Source organism: Syngnathus scovelli, chromosome 17 (genome assembly GCF_024217435.2).
Source record: "Syngnathus scovelli strain Florida chromosome 17, RoL_Ssco_1.2, whole genome shotgun sequence".
Lineage (NCBI taxonomy): Eukaryota > Metazoa > Chordata > Actinopteri > Syngnathiformes > Syngnathidae > Syngnathus > Syngnathus scovelli.
The window spans coordinates 3,121,887-3,137,550 of record NC_090863.1 but is presented as its reverse complement, the minus strand read 5'-3'; the positions used below and the strand labels follow the sequence as shown (position 1 = coordinate 3,137,550).

The window sequence follows — 15,664 nt, the reverse complement described above, 5'->3', positions numbered from 1 at the left end:
CATGGTCAAAGGTCACAGGTGTCAAGTTCTAGTCCTCGGGGTCGCGTTCCAACATGTTTTCCAAGATTCCCTCGTTAAGCGCAGCTGCGTGAAAAGTCGTATCATCGTGTTTGTCGTATCATTGTGTGTGTGTGTGTGTGTGTGTGTGTGTGTGTGTGTGTGTGTGTGTGTGTGTGTGTGTGTGTGTGTCGTGAGTGAACGATGGGTTCAAAAGAACAAATGTTTTCAGTGAACGAGAGTGATTAATTAATTGTTTGGTGATCTAACCCCCCAATTCCAACCCTTAATGCTGAGTGCCAAGCAGGGAGGCAATGGGTCCCATTTTTAAAGTCTTTGGTATGACCCGGCCGGTCTCACGACGGACACTCTACTAATAGGCCACTGAGCTGGTCTCGATACAATTATTTTCATTTGATTGAAGGCAATGGCGTTAACCACTCGCCCAGAGCCTGCTCGGAAATAAAAGGAGATTTGGTCAAATTGATAGGGTATCCTCCATCCAAACATGTTGGGTGTTCAAAGTTTCAACGGATAGTCCGAAGCAACCCTTTCCACAGTAGTCACCATGACAGGCGACCACCTGGTGGCGTCAGTGTGCCGAGCGCCGTTGGACGATCAGAAGAAGAAGATTTGAATCGACGGATGTGACGTCAGGGCTTTAGGTCAATTGAAGACAGGTGTGCTCGCTCAAGGGGAGTTATCATATGCAGGTGCCACCGAGCGCGTGGCGGTGCCGGCGGACGGTTTCTCAGGTAAACGAGCATGCTAGCAAATGTTTGTCGTCTCCTGCCGTTTTTCACGACGAACGCCGTGTTTGTTGCACGATTGGCACGCTTTGTTGCCTTTTCTCACAAGCCTTTTTTTAAAAAAAAAAAAATATTTTGTTTGTCGCAGGATTGTCGTACTCTTGTGACTCGGCAACGTCACGTCCACCGCGACGGTGGGCCTGGAGGTAAATTGTAGGCCGCAGGTCATTTAGCCCGTGAGCAAATGTTTGCAGTTTCTTACGATGCCATTTATTATTTCTTGCAGGATTTTCGCTGTCGAGGGAGTGCTTGAGGTTTCGGCACAGCACGGCACGCCACAATCGACGTTGTTGCGCGTTTTGGTGGTATTTTAAGTGTCTTTCGCGTTTTTTTTAATGCTGGCCAGCATTTTTTCGTTCGTCTGTCTGTAGAAGATTCGTAAATGACGCCGCCGATAAGCGCGTGTTTGTCTGACAATAGGAAATGTTAGTTTGACTCTAGTCAACTAAACCATTTTTTATTATTTTATATTATCCGTGTGCCATTTCCGTGTCATGCAAACTGGTGAATGCAACGTATATGTTACGTCATGTCCAAATTGGACCAAATCCATTCAAAGATGGCGCCGCCCGCTCGTTCCGTTACGCAACAAACATTTGCGTGGGTTATTTTCTCCCATTTTGGACGCCGCCAACCTGGATCATCTGTCCATTGTGAGGTGAGTTGTAGATGAAATTAAAATATGAATCATGATCTTTAATAATTCTTGTAATTTACCACAATGTAATGATTATATATTTTTTCAAATGTAAAACTCTTAGAATGTATAAAATTAAAATATTAACTATAATTTTGATAAATGATCGTAACTTTCTAGAATATAATTTTTTTTTCAAATGTAAAACTCCTAGTATGTATAATTGTTGGTAAAAAAAATCATGCCATTGGCACTCTACTCAATGTCTATTTGTTGAAATAATTTGCTTGTCCTTTGTAGCACTAAAAAAGGCCGCCCAGCCAGCATCCTTCTATACAAAGCAAGCAGGAGGCTCTTGAAGGAGACCTTTCAGTGATGTTGAGGACACTGAGGAAGAGTAGTCCTAAATCAGGTGAAAACCTGTTTTTGTCAAGTTTCAGCTTCCCAATACACAATGGTTGTCGAGTTTTAGCTTCCCAGCACAAAATTAATGTCTGTCTGTGTTTTTGTAGGCTGCAAGAGGAGCCGAATGGGATAAGTATAATTCCACATGAAAAGGCGCAATGGCCTATCCAAAGGCGCAATGGCCTATCCAAAGGCGCAATAGCCTATCCAAAGGCGCAATGGCCTATCCAAAGGTGCAATGGCCTATCCAAAGGTGCAATGGCCTATCCAAAGGAGCAATGGCCTATCCAAAGGAGCAATGGCCTATCCAAAGGAGCAATGGCCTATCCAAAGGAGCAATGGCCTATCCAAAGGAGCAATGGCCTATCCATAGGAGCAATGCCATATCAAGTCAAGAATCTAGCAGCAAAAGTCAACATGTGCGGATCATGTGCCCAGGAGGGGGCAGTGTGGTTGCCTTTGGTTATGGGTGCACGACAGAAAGGTTGCAGGTGTGGACAGTGTTTGGGGGTCTGACGGTTGGTCTTGCTTAAGAGGTTGTGGCTTATCTGGATCCAGCGGTGTCTTGTGCTTGGTTGCCATTGACGGCTCACTTGGGGGAGGACGTGGTGACTTGGATGGAGACAAAACTGAACTTTGACGCGGAGCCCAATGTCCAAGCTTGCCACATGACTTGGTACGATTTTGTGTCTTTTTCTAACCTGCCACTGTCGTGCTTGCTGCGTTCTTTGTTCTCCCCCATCGGTGTAGGGCGGCGTTGGAGCGAGCCGATCCCGAATGTCCAATTTTGCAATTTGACTTGTACCATTTTGTCTTTTTCTAAAATGCCACTGTTGCACTTCATCTAACCCTAACCTACCACCACTGTGGTACTTGCGTTCTTTGTTCTCCCCTAGGTGTAGGACAGCATTGGAGCGAGATGGTAACATTGTCTTTTTCTAACCTACCACTGTCGTGCTTGATCTAAGCTGTGTGTCCTTTGTTCTCTAGGTGTAGGGGACGGTGTTTGGGCGAGCCGGTCCACGAGGAAGACGTAATGATGCGAGCAGCGCCCAACTCATTGCATGTTCTGCCATTTGCAGGCCGGACGCAAAAGGGGGGGGCGCACGGCCCGATCCGACCGCTGTGATCAAGTAAGCAAGTGACCGACAACTTGGGGTGCGCTTTGAGTTTCTGACATTTGTTCCTGTTTCTGCAGATGGCGACCGGGATGTGACACGATCTGATCGGAGGTGAACGGACCGCTGTGGCATTGTTCTGAAGTCGCCGAGTTCTGAGGGAGACCCGCTTCCCTGGAGGCGTCGACCTGCGCAGCTTCAACGTGTGAAATGGATTTTTTTTTTTAAATTTAAATTACACCAGCGGTGTCCCAATGTCTGCTTGAGGGCTGCATACTGAAACAAATTCAGAATTCTTTGATGCAAATTCATTAAATCAATCACGAAATGTTGCCATTGATATTTAGTGCTACAAAGCAGTGTCGTGTTCAGTTGTGTGGTGTGTTGACCAAGTTGCCCCGAGGCTGCCATTTGGACACCAATGGTGACGTGTGTGTAGGGCTGCACGTGTATTGGAAAACTGCCATACGGCGGTCTAGGTTATTGACATGCACTTTCAGACAGCAAAGATTTTTTTTTTTCATGTCTCAAATGAAACATGTTTTCTTGCCTAACTATTTGTAATGAGTTAGGACGATAAGTCAGGTGCAAGCGACGGCAGGCGCAAGCGACGGCAGGCGCAAGCGAAGGCGCAGACTTTTGTGCTTGTTAGGTTCAAAGTGCTAACTGAATATCTGTATAAAAGAAAAGGATCAGCAGACAAACACAAGTGAGGCAGAATATTGAGTTTTCTCGCGAGGAGTGAGATACAGATTGCTTTCTACAATCTGACTACACTCAAAATCTGTTTACACTCCTCGCTCTTTTTATTTGGAATGCCCTACCCACAGTGTGAGACGATTAGCCCCTGAGGGTGAGGGGGAAAAAAAGATTGCGGGCTTTGTCTCGTAAGAAAAGAAACAAAAAGTAATGCACAAAGTGTTGCGTACAGATATGGCTATATCAGCAAAACAGTTTAAGCAATATTCCAAGAGATAAAAAGAGAAAGTGATGTTCTTTAAGGAAGATCAGAAGGTTCATGGCGCATCGTTTGAAGTGTTGTTTTCACGATCTGTTCTGGTGGACGTCATTTTTCTGCTGAGATGTCAGCAGTATCTTGTTTGACACAACAGTCATCTCGCCCCTGACCCAGCCGTAATCCTTCTGTTCTGTTGCACAAGATAAGAATAAGCAACGCAAAGCAGCAAGCAGACTGAGCAGTAACGTATGAATAAGTACTCATTAGAGAACGCATGATAACATATATATATATATACAATTTTTCTAACACTTGTCTTGCAAGGTGGAAGAGACGATGTATGAAACGAAGAGCCGGTGGACGGAGGCCACCAGACCCGCGATTGGTGAGCGGGGTGCAAAGGAAGGAATCACCCAAAGAAAGCGGTCGCCAAGTGTTGAAGAGGAGCCTGATGCATGACTGGCCAAGGCCAGGCCAGAGGTGGTGACATGGTAATCCAATATGCAACACACTGCCGTTCAGGGTTGCCAGGGCGGCGGATGGGACGAGCGCCAGCCTGCACCGAGAGGGACTGGGCTGCACCCACAAGACCAGGGAGGGGGCAGGTAATGAGTACGTTGACAGAAGTGAGCCGCACGTAACTGAGTGTCTTTGTCTTTTGTCTTTACACGCTATGTTTATAAATTCAATTGACCTCAGCAACAACCTGGACTGTACAGAAACAGCCTTTTTTGTAGTCAGACAGCCAATGAAGACATCAAGCCCTGTAACAAAACATACAATAGGTTTCACATTCAAGAGATGCAACATCGATTGAAGCACATCGCGAATGATGACTGACACCAAAGTTGACTATTTACAAGACCACCAACAGGAAGCAAACACACCACATGATGCCCACATGATGCATGACGATTCAAAACAAACCAAAAAATGGCTTGGACTACATTAAAATAACAGCTTTTACTCGTACAGAAAAATGTACCAACATTCTGCAAGATTCTGAGTTCGGTGGCCATTTTAAAGCAGGGTTGCCAAAGATGACTTATTGATCGTAACAGAGACAGTTTATACGCTTGTCGTTTGCATCTATGGGTGTCTGGCTACTTGGCTTTTGTCAACAATTTAGAATGCATCCAGCTTTTCTTTGTGTAGTTAAAAAAAATAATAAAAAGCCTGACACTGCATATTTAACAAGTCAATTTTATTTCAGCCTAACTTTACAATTGTCTTGTCATTGAGAATGTCTCAAATGATTCCAGTTTGTATGCACGATAGACTGCCAATGTTTAAAATGGACCACTTGAATTCAGTTCAGTTTAATAGCAGTTCAGTGGTACACACACACATTACAGTACAAACAGTTCATTTCATGATTAAAAAAACAACAGTAAAACAACAATATTGCAAAATGACACTGCGCTGAGAAAGAAAGAGGCATCATGCAGACAGCCAGTGTGCACACCCAGTGAAAAAGTGGAGGGAGGGAGGGAGGGAGAGAGCAAGAGGAGATAAGAGGCTTTGGTGCGCACTTAAGCGCAACCGGCCAGTTCCCCGAGTAGAGCTGGCTTGGCCCCGAGAGGAAAAAAAGAGGAAAACGTGACGTCACGGAGAATCTCCTTGTCCTCGACACCGTCGACGACACTGGGACCGAGTCTGGCAGACATTATACCCTGGTATTCCACAAAGGGCAAGGTATAGCCACGTTCCGCCCTGAGTGCAACAGGCCATGCAGGTACTGCTGGGCGTGTTGGAGAAAGAGAGAGAGGGGGGGGGCAGCCCAGTCCCCCTCGGTGCAGGCTGGCGCTCGTCCCATCCGCCGCCCCGGCAACCCTGGACGGCAGACAAATAAGGAAATCAAATTAAAACTAACAAGTGTGTTGCATATTGGATTGCCATGTCACCACCTCTGGCCAGGCCTTGGCCAGTCATGCATCAGGCTCCTCTTCAACACTTGGCGACCGCTTTCTTTGGGTGATTCCTTCCTTTGCACCCCGCTCACCAATCGCGGGTCTGGTGGCCTCCGTCCACCGGCTCCGTTTCATACATCGTCTCTTCCACCTTGCAAGACAAGTGTTAGAAAAATACACATATATATATATATATATATATACATATATATATATATATATATATATATATATATATATATATATATATATATATATATATATATATATATATATATATACATACACATATATCATGCGTTCTCTAATGAGTACTTATTCATAATGTTACTGCTCAGTCTGCTTGCTGCTTTGCCTTGCTTATTCTTATCTTGTGCAACAGAACAGAAGGATTACGGCTGGGTCAGGGGCGAGATGACTGTTGTGTCAAACAAGATACTGCTGACATCTCAGCAGAAAAATGACGTCCACCAGAACAGATCGTGAAAACAACACTTCAAACGATGCGCCACGAACCTTCTGATCTTCCTTAAAGAACATCACTTTCTCTTTTTATCTCTTGGAATATTGCTTAAACTGTTTTGCTGATATAGCCATATCTGCACGCAACACTTTGTGCATTACTTTTTGTTTCTTTTCTTACGAAACGAAGCCCGCAATCTTTTTTTCCCCCTCACCCTCAGGGGCTAATCGTCTCACACTGTGGGTAGGGCATACCAAATAAAAAGAGCGAGGAGTGTAAACAGATTTTGAGTGTAGTCAGATTGTAGAAAGCAATCTGTATCTCACTCCTCGCGAGAAAACTCAATATTCTGCCTCACTTGTTTGTCTGCTGATCCTCAAAGTCAAAGTCAAAGTCAGCTTTATTGTCAATTTCTCCACATGCCAAAGACACACAAAGAAACCGAAATTTCGTTCCCCCCTATCCCACGGTGACAAGACATGGCTCACAACAGACAAACAAGTAAACAAGTATAACAAAAGCGTGCTGAATAAATAATGAATAAATAACACAACAATAAATAAATAAGAGGAGCAGAAAAAAAAAAGGAGCAAGTGCGCGTACAGCAGACATTCCCGAAAATAGCGCAACAGTGCCGCACGCTACGCAGAAGGGGGTAGCGAGTTCAGGGCCCTAACAGCCTGGAGAAAGAAGCTGTTGGCGAGTCTGGTGGTGCGGGAGCGCAGGCTCCTATACCTCTTCCCAGAGGGCAGAAGGTCAAACAAAGAGTGAGCCGGGTGACTCACATCTCTGGCAATCGAGGTTGCCTTGCGGGCGAGATGGGAGGTGTAAAAGTCCTTCAGGGAGGGGAGCGAAGCACCAATAATCTTACCAGCCGTATTCACTATGCGCTGCAGGGCCTTCAAGTTCTGTTCAGTGCAGTTACCACCCCAGACAGCGATGCAACTGGTGAGGACGCTCTCAATGGTGCCACGGTAGAATGTAGACAGGACTGCCTGAGGAGCACATGGCGGCGCTGAGCTTTCTTTGCCAGTGACGAGGTGTTTGCGGACCAGGAGAGGTCCTCACTGATATGCACCCCCAGGAACTTGGTGCAGCTCACCCTCTCCACCACAGCACCGTCGATGATCAGCGGCAGGTGTGTTGTGTGACCCTTTCGGAAGTAAACAATGATTTCCTTGGTCTTATTGACGTTCAGCAGGAGGTTGTTGTCCCTGCAGCACGTGGTCAGAAGGTCAACTTCCGACCTGGACCGAGTCTCGTCGCCCTTCGTGATGAGACCCACCAGAGTCGTGTCGTCAGCAAACTTCACGATGCGGTTGTCTCTGTAGGTCGCAGTGCAGTCATGCGTCAGCAGGGTGAAGAGCAATGGACTGAGCACGCAGCCCTGGGGGGCCCCCGTGCTCAGCGTGATGCTGGCGGAGATTTTGTCGCCAACACGCACCACCTGAGGCCTCTGACAGAGGAAGTCCAGTATCCAGTTGCAGAGGGAGGTACTGAGGCCCAGCTCGTCGAGTTTGCAGATGAGTCGCTGCGGCACAATGGTGTTGAAGGCAGAGCTGAAGTCCACAAACAGCAACCTCACATATGAGTCCTTTCTCTCCAGGTGGGTGAGGGCCGAGTGGAGGGCAGAGCAGATGGCATCCTCAGAGGACCGCTTGGCACGGTACGCAAACTGGAAAGGGTCAATGGTGGGGGGGGAGAACGGACTTGATGTGCTCCATGACCAGCCGCTCAAAGCACTTGATGATGATGGGCGTCAGTGCCACAGGGCGGTAGTCATTGAAGCAGGACGGTGCAGGTTTCTTCGGCACAGGAACGATGGTGGCAGCCTTGAAACACGAGGGGACGATGGCCTGCTGCAGGGAAACGTTAAAGATGTCCGTGAAGACACCCGACAGCTCCCCAGCGCAGTCCTTCAGCGCTCAACCCGGGATGTTGTCAGGGCCCGCCGCCTTACGGGTGTCAATAGCGGCAAGCGCCCTCCTCACACCGTCGGCAGAGAGGCGCAGGGGCTGCTCGTGTGGGGGGGGAGTGGTCTTCAGCGGGCAAGTGCTGTTCTGGGCGTCGAAGCGAGCAAAGAAGCGGTTCAGATCGTTTAGCAGACGGACGTCGCCCTCACAGCTCCTCGGCGCGGGCTTGTAGTCCGTGATGGTCTGAATGCCCCGCCAAAGGCTACGTGCGTCCTTGCTGTCCTTGAAGTGGGTGGAGACCTTGCACGAGAACGCCTTCTTCGCTTCTTTGATGCCTCGGGACAGGTCGGCCCTCGCTGTCCTCAAGGCTTTCAGAGCGGGGGATGAGGCTATCCCCCGCTCTGAAAGCCTTGTCCCTGGCCCTCAACAGTCTGAGGACAGCCCCCGTCAGCCACGGCTTCCAGTTCGCGCGAGTGACGACGGATTTCGAGCAAGTCACATCATCGATGCACTTCGTGATGTAAGAGGTAACAGAGTCAGTATACTCCTCTATGTCCGTCCAATCGTTGTAGGTGGCTGCCTGCTTAAACAAGTCCCAGTCAGTGGTGTCGAAGCAGTCACGAAGTGCATCGGAGGCACCCTCAGGCCACACTCGAACCTCCCTCCGAACCGGCCTGGATGCCTTTACCAATTGTCTGTATGCGGGCAAAAGCAAAACGGTGAGATGGTCAGAAAGCCCCAGATGGGGGAGGGGGGTGGCTTTGAAAGCTCCCTTTTGCGCCGAGTAGACTAGGTCCAGGAAGCTTTCTCCACGTGTTGGAAAAGGAACATGCTGGTGAAGCCTCGGGAAAACAGACTTCAGGTTGGCATGATTGAAGTCTCCAGCGAAGATGGTGAAACCGTCAGGGTGCGCTGTTTGCTGTTCACTGACAGCCTGGTACAGTTCACCAAGCGCCGCGATCCTGTCTCCTTCGATGTTGGAAGGCGGGATGTATACTGCTACTAGCAGAATCGCGGTAAATTCCCTCGGCAGATAAAAAGGACGGCACTTAATGATCACAAACTCCACAAGCGGCGAGCAGCGCTTACATACCACCACAGAGTCCCGGCACCATTCTTCTCGGATGTAGACGCATATTCCACCTCCTCGCGACTTTCCCCCTCGTACAATGGCACGGTCCGCCCGATAGCACGCTAGCCGCTCCAGATGCACTGCAGAGTCCGGAATGTTGTCACTCAACCAGGTCTCGGTGAACACGAGCACACAGCAGTTCCGCACCGTCCGGTTCGTAGACCTCAGCAGGCGAACGTAATCCATTTTGTTGTCCAGCGATCGAGCATTCGCCAGAAGAATGGAGGGCACCGCCGGTCACGCTGGGTTGGCCGCCAGCCTGGCCCGGACACCTCCGCGCTTGCCCCTCTTCTCCTGTCCTCGCACACCGTTTCCGACGGCTCCCAACCGGGGGAGGAATAGCGGGTGAGGTCGGCGACGTTTCAGGACGTAGCAGTCCGAGCGCCTTTAATGTCGACACTTCCTTTTCTTTTATACAGATATTCAGTTAGCACTTTGAACCTGACAAGCACAAAAGTCTCGCTGCGCCGTCGCTTGCGCCTGCCGTCGCTTGCGCCTGCCGTCGCTTGCGCCTGCCGTCGCTTGCGCCTGCCGTCGCTTGCACCTGACTTATCGTCCTAACTCATTACAAATAGTTAGGCAAGAAAACATGTTTCATTTGAGACATGAAAAAAAAATCTTTGCTGTCTGAAAGTGCATGTCAATAACCTAGACCGTCGTATGCCAGTTTTCCAATACACGTGCAGCCCTACACACACGTCACCATTGGTGTCCAAATGGCAGCCTCGGGGCAACTTGATCAACACACCACACAACTGAACACGACACTGCTTTGTAGCACTAAATATCAATGGCAACATTTCGTGATTGATTTAATGAATTTGCGTGAAAGAATTCTGAATTTGTTTCAGTATGCAGCCCTCAAGCAGACATTGGGACACCGCTGGTGTAATTTAAATTTTTAAAAAAAATCCATTTCACACGTTGAAGCTGCGCAGGTCGACGCCTCCAGGGAAGCGGGTCTCCCTCAGAACTCGGCGACTTCAGAACAATGCCACAGCGGTCCGTTCACCTCTGATCAGATCGTGTCACATCCCGGTCGCCATCTGCAGAAACAGAAAGAAATGTCAGAAACTCAAAGAGCACCCCAAGTTGTCGGTCACTTGCTTACTTGATCACAGCGGCTAGCTACTATTGGTGAGCGTCGCCCGGTCGGATCGGGCCGTGCGCCCCCCCGTTTTGCGTCCGGCCTGCAAATGGCAGAACATGCAATGAGTTGGGCGCTGCTCGCATCATTACGTCTTCCTCGTGGGCCGGCTCGCCCAAACACCGTCCCCTACACCTAGAGAACAAAGGACACACAGCTTAGATCAAGCACGACAGTGGTAGGTTAGAAAAAGACAATGTTACCATCTCGCTCCAATGCTGTCCTACACCTAGGGGAGAACAAAGAACGCAAGTACCACAGTGGTGGTAGGTTAGGGTTAGATGAAGTGCAACAGTGGCAGGTTAGAAAAAGACAAAATGGTACAAGTCAAATTGCAAAATTGGACATTCGGGATCGGCTCGCTCCAACGCCGCCCTACACCGATGGGGGAGAACAAAGAACGCAGCAAGCACGACAGTGGCAGGTTAGAAAGAGACACAAAATGGTACCAAGTCATGTGGCAAGCTTGGACATTGGGCTCCGCGTCAAAGTTCAGTTTTGTCTCCATCCAAGTCACCACGTCCTCCCCCAAGTGAGCCGTCAATGGCAACCAAGCACAAGACACCGCTGGATCCAGATAAGCCACAACCTCTTAAGCAAGACCAACCGTCAGACCCCCAAACACTGGCCACACCTGCAACCTTTCTGTCGTGCACCCATAACCAAAGGCAACCACACTGCCCCCTCCTGGGCACATGATCCGCACATGTTGACTTTTGCAACGTGCTGCTAGATTCTTGACTTGATATGGCATTGCTCCTATGGATAGGCCATTGCTCCTTTGGATAGGCCATTGCTCCTTTGGATAGGCCAGGGGTGGTAGGTAGTAAAGCATGAATATTCAAAAAAAGTTTTTTGAAAACAAATGCATTTATTAACAGCAGGGGTCTCAAACTCAATTTACCTGGGGGCCGCTGGAGGTAGAGTCTGGGTGAGGCTGGGCCGCATCAAATCGTAATCCACAAAAGTAATCCATAAAAAAGGTCCTGATCCAATCTTCTCAATTTGAACAAATTAACAGTCAGAACATGCAGAACATGAAGAACAGGAACAGTTCTTCAGAACATAGGCTTCATTTCTATTTCCTCCTACTCCTTGCTGCCAGAGACTTGGCAACGCTTCCTCTCACACAGCTGAGCCACATTTGGCTTGAGGGAGGAGGCAACTGAGACCCTCAGTATGGCTTTAAGATGCTCATCTTTAATTCTGGACCTGTACTTTGACTTATTGAAGTTCATTGTGGAGAAGAGCTTTTCACACAGATAGGTGCTGCCAAAAAAGCACATGGTCCGCTTGAACATCCTGGAAAGCTCAGGGAAGCTGGGGGGCAGTTCTCTCAAAAATTGTCCAAGCTCCACTGTTCTTCCACTCACTTCCCTGAACTTGGCTTTGAGTTCAGTATTGCACTGCAGGTCAATTAGCTCCATCTGCAGAACAGGGGGGGGCATCCTCAACATCAAAGGAGAAGGGGTCAGCAAAAATGTTAAAAGTGGCTCTGTGTGTCTTGAAGTCTGCAAACCTGTGATCAAATTCTTCTTGTAGCTTCCCAATGGTATCAGCATACTTCTCACCACTGAATGCTGTGCCTGAATCCATTTCCAGCTTTTGCTATCATTTCACTCACAACATAGCTAGCTTTCACAGCCGCTTCGTTCTCTTTGCTTGTTTTTTTGAAAAAAACTTGTTGCCTCAGTAGAGATTATTTAAGTTTGGCGACCCGATCCTCTCGCTCATCTCCCAGGTATTTTGCATACTCCTCAGCATGTTTAGTTGAGTAATGACGTCTGATGTTAAACTCTTTGTTAACAGCAACTTTACCCATGCATATTAGACAGGTTGCGACGTTCCTGTGCTCAACAAAAAAATATTCCGCCTCCCACTTCTCCTGAAATTGCCTGTGCTCATCCGCAACTTTTCTCTTCACGGCAGGTTTTGAAACAGACATGACGGGGGCTGACAAACAATGTACAGCACTAGGTGACAGTGACAAGATATTTCCCTCCACTCGCTCATTCAAACATGTCAAAGTGCTAATTCGCCAATTAGCCAATTGCTAATTCGCCCAGTTGTCACGAGCCTGAGCTACGGGAGCCCATACGTGTCAAAAAAAGTAAAACGGCCAGATGCATGTGCGAAAAGAAATTCGCGGGCCGCACTAACACACAGCTTAGATGTCACGCAGGGGGCCGCAAAATATTGTCCCGAGGGCCGCAATTGGCACGCGGGCCATGAGTTTGAGACCCCTGATTAACAGCATTAAAAAAAAAAAACATCCCTAAAAAACTGCTATCAGTGATTCTCATAAAATACGACACTTATTATGAATAACAGTCTCCATCACTTCAGTGCCTGCAGGTCAGATTAATGAAAGATGTGTTTATCTTATGAGATCACATCAAACGGCAAACATTCTGACCAAATATATCATCTTGAAGAATCGGTGAAAGCATACATCCAAATAAAGTAATCAAAACGGCAACACGGTGAGGGGTATATGAAAATCAGAGCAGAGTTTTAACTCACAAACACCTGGTAACAGAGGTGAGGAAACGGGAAACACTTCCTTAAAGTAAGCCTTAAGAACTTTACAGGTTAAGATTAGTCACAAACAGGTGGTGCATCAATGTCCTTGAGCATCCTGCATTGTTTGAAAATGAGAATTGTCGCTAGTTTCAATCCCTGCTATTTGTACAGATCATATTCAAAATGCATTTTTTTACAACAAACTTGAAAGCCTCCCCTTCATTTTCAGTGGGAACAGTGTTGTTGGTCTCCCTTTTTTTGCTAGTGTGTTATAGTCTGTAGTAAAATTTGTTGTGGCAATTCTTAGGAGAGATCCGAGGTGTTGGTCCGTTTACCTAGATCAGTGACGGGTTGATGTTGATGTTCATGTGGCTGAACGTCACGTCGCGTACGTCGAGCCAAATTGGCCACTCTTTTTAAACACTCGGCACTCAGTGTCCACCTTGCTTTGCCTTGGGCGACTCACTTTAATGGAAGGATTCCAGGGGAAGGTTTGTGGGTGGCTTTAGCGTAAAACTGTATCCGAAAGCTCGGCACGCAAATTACAAGAATGCTGTCGTCACAGCCCACGCTCTAAATTCGGCACTGATACAAATAGAGCGCGAGTGCGCCATTTCCATACTACTGAGTACGTACACGCACTTGTGAGTGTGCACCGAGCTTTCTGACACTGTACTGATCTCCCTGTGCGTTATGTACTTCATGTACGTTGTCACAGTTCATCAGCCAGCCAAACTCATGTATAGAACACTTGAGCCAGGATTCAGAGCGTCTTGCTCCCTTTATTTCGATTCAGTGTTAAACACAACGAGTGAAACTGCAAGTGAAACAACAAACACACTTAGTTTCTTCTTATCTTATAAACAATAATAAAGTTATCCAATAAAACAATGATAACTTACAGCCGTTGACTCCGTGAGCATAAGGAGAGGAGAAAGTTTTGCTTAGATGACGCGAGTAACGCCAACGTCTCTCCACTCATCAGATGTCAAGTCGCTTCAACAAAAACATGCGCAGCTTCCGGTGCATTTCAAAATACATTTCCGGTTTGCTTCCGAACGACAAATAACCATTGTGTATGCTTCTTTACATAGAAAACATTACATCATGAAAACAATTCTGAGGGCAGAACAGACACGGCTTCCGGTAGTAAATGCGCAGGCGAGTGGCTCCCCATCTACTGAGGAAACGCAGTCATTGCAGGCAAAATGACCCCAAAAAAATGTTTAATAATACAATTTATTTAGGGTTGGCGGGCCGGATGTGGCCCGCGGGCCGTAGTTTGCCCATACCTGGGATAGGCCATTGCTCCTTTGGATAGGCCACTGCGCCTTTGGATAGGCCATTGCACCTTTGGATAGGCCATTGCGCCTTTTCATGTTGAATTATACTTATCCCATTCGTCTCCTCTTGCAGCCTACATAAACACAGACAGACATTAATTGTGTGCTGGGAAGCTAAAACTCGACAACCATTGTGTGTTGGGAAGCTGAAACTTGACAAAAACAGGTTTTCACCTGATTTAGGACTACTCTTCCTCAGTGTCCTCAACATCACTGAAAGGGCTCCTTCAAGAGCCTCCTGCTTGCTTTGTATAGAAGGATGCTGGCTGGGCGGCCTTTTTTAGTGCTACAAAGGACAAGCAAATTATTGCAACAAAAATAGACAATGAGTAGAGTGGCAATGGCATGATTTTTTTTACCAACAATTATACATACTAGGAGTTTTACATTTGAAAAAAAATATTATACTGTAGTAAGTTATGATCATTTATCAAAATTATAGTTAATATTTTAATTTTATACATTCTAAGTAGAGTTTTACATTTGAAAAAATATATAATCATTACATTGTGGTAAATTACAAGAATTATTAAAGATTATAATTCATATTTTAATTTCATCATCAACAACTCACCTCACAATGGACAGATGATCCAGGTTGGCGGCGTCCAAAACGGGAGAAAATAACCCGCGCAAATGTTTGTTGCGTAAGGGAACGAGCGGCGGGCGGGCGCCATCTTTGAATGGATTTGGTCCAATTTGGACATGACGTAACATATACGTTGCATTCACCAGTTTGCATGACACGGAAATGGCACACGGATAATATAAAATAATAAAAAATGGTTTAGTTGACTAGAGTCAAACTAACATTTCCTATTGTCAGACAAACACGCGCTTATCGGCGGCGTCATTTACGAATCTTCTACAGACAGACGAACGAAAAAATGCTGGCCAGCATTAAAAAAAACGCGAAAGACACTTAAAATACCACCAAAACGCGCAACGACGCGACGCAAAGTCGATTGTGGCGTGCCGAAACCTCAAGCACTCCCTAGACAGCGAAAATCCTGCAAGAAATAATAAATGGCATCGTAAGAAACTGCAAACATTTGCTCACGGGCTAAATGACCTGCAGCCTACAATTTACCTCCAGGCCCACCGTCGCGGTGGACGTGACGTTGCCGAGTCACGAGAGTACGACAATCCTGCGACAAACAAAATATATATATATTTTTTAAAAAGGCTTGTGAGAAAAGGCAACAAAGCGTGCCAATCGTGCAACAAACCGTCGTGAAAAACGGCATGAGACAACAAACATTTGCTAGCATGCTCGCTTACCTGAGAAACCGTCCGCCATTTTTAGGTC

The 15,664-nt window shown here is 47.1% G+C and overlaps 1 protein-coding gene and 1 long non-coding RNA gene across 4 annotated transcripts; one reads left to right on the top strand and one right to left on the bottom strand.

Annotated features, from left to right (window-relative positions):
* Positions 1-436: 436 nt before the first annotated feature.
* LOC125985319 (uncharacterized) lies at positions 437-3,983 on the top strand. Its single transcript, XR_011088438.1, has 4 exons — positions 437-752; positions 895-952; positions 2,839-2,981; positions 3,047-3,983. It is a non-coding gene; the product is annotated as an uncharacterized lncRNA (long non-coding RNA).
* Positions 3,984-6,105: 2,122 nt separating this feature from the next.
* LOC125984701 (uncharacterized) lies at positions 6,106-15,427 on the bottom strand. 3 transcript variants are annotated; one of them, XM_049746793.2, is made up of 5 exons: positions 14,930-15,427; positions 14,530-14,641; positions 14,305-14,429; positions 10,454-10,532; positions 6,106-10,388 (listed from the first exon to the last, which is right to left on the bottom strand). In XM_049746793.2, the coding sequence occupies exon 5, from the start codon at positions 9,526-9,528 to the stop codon at positions 8,473-8,475; it is 1,056 nt and encodes a 351-aa protein (XP_049602750.1). In that variant the 5' UTR covers positions 9,529-10,388; positions 10,454-10,532; positions 14,305-14,429; positions 14,530-14,641; positions 14,930-15,427; the 3' UTR covers positions 6,106-8,472. The 3 variants fall into 3 exon arrangements, with proteins under 3 accessions (XP_049602750.1, XP_049602752.1, XP_049602751.1); XM_049746795.2 differs by lacking the exons at positions 14,305-14,429; positions 14,530-14,641; positions 14,930-15,427 and adding an exon at positions 13,915-14,282 and having other exon boundaries at positions 10,454-10,624; XM_049746794.2 differs by lacking the exons at positions 14,305-14,429; positions 14,530-14,641; positions 14,930-15,427 and adding an exon at positions 13,915-14,281.
* Positions 15,428-15,664: the final 237 nt, after the last annotated feature.

Coding starts and splice junctions, on each gene's coding strand:
- LOC125984701 (XM_049746793.2), bottom strand. CDS start 9,528: ATGGATTACGTTCGCCTGCTGAGGTCTACGAACCGGACGGTGCGGAAC.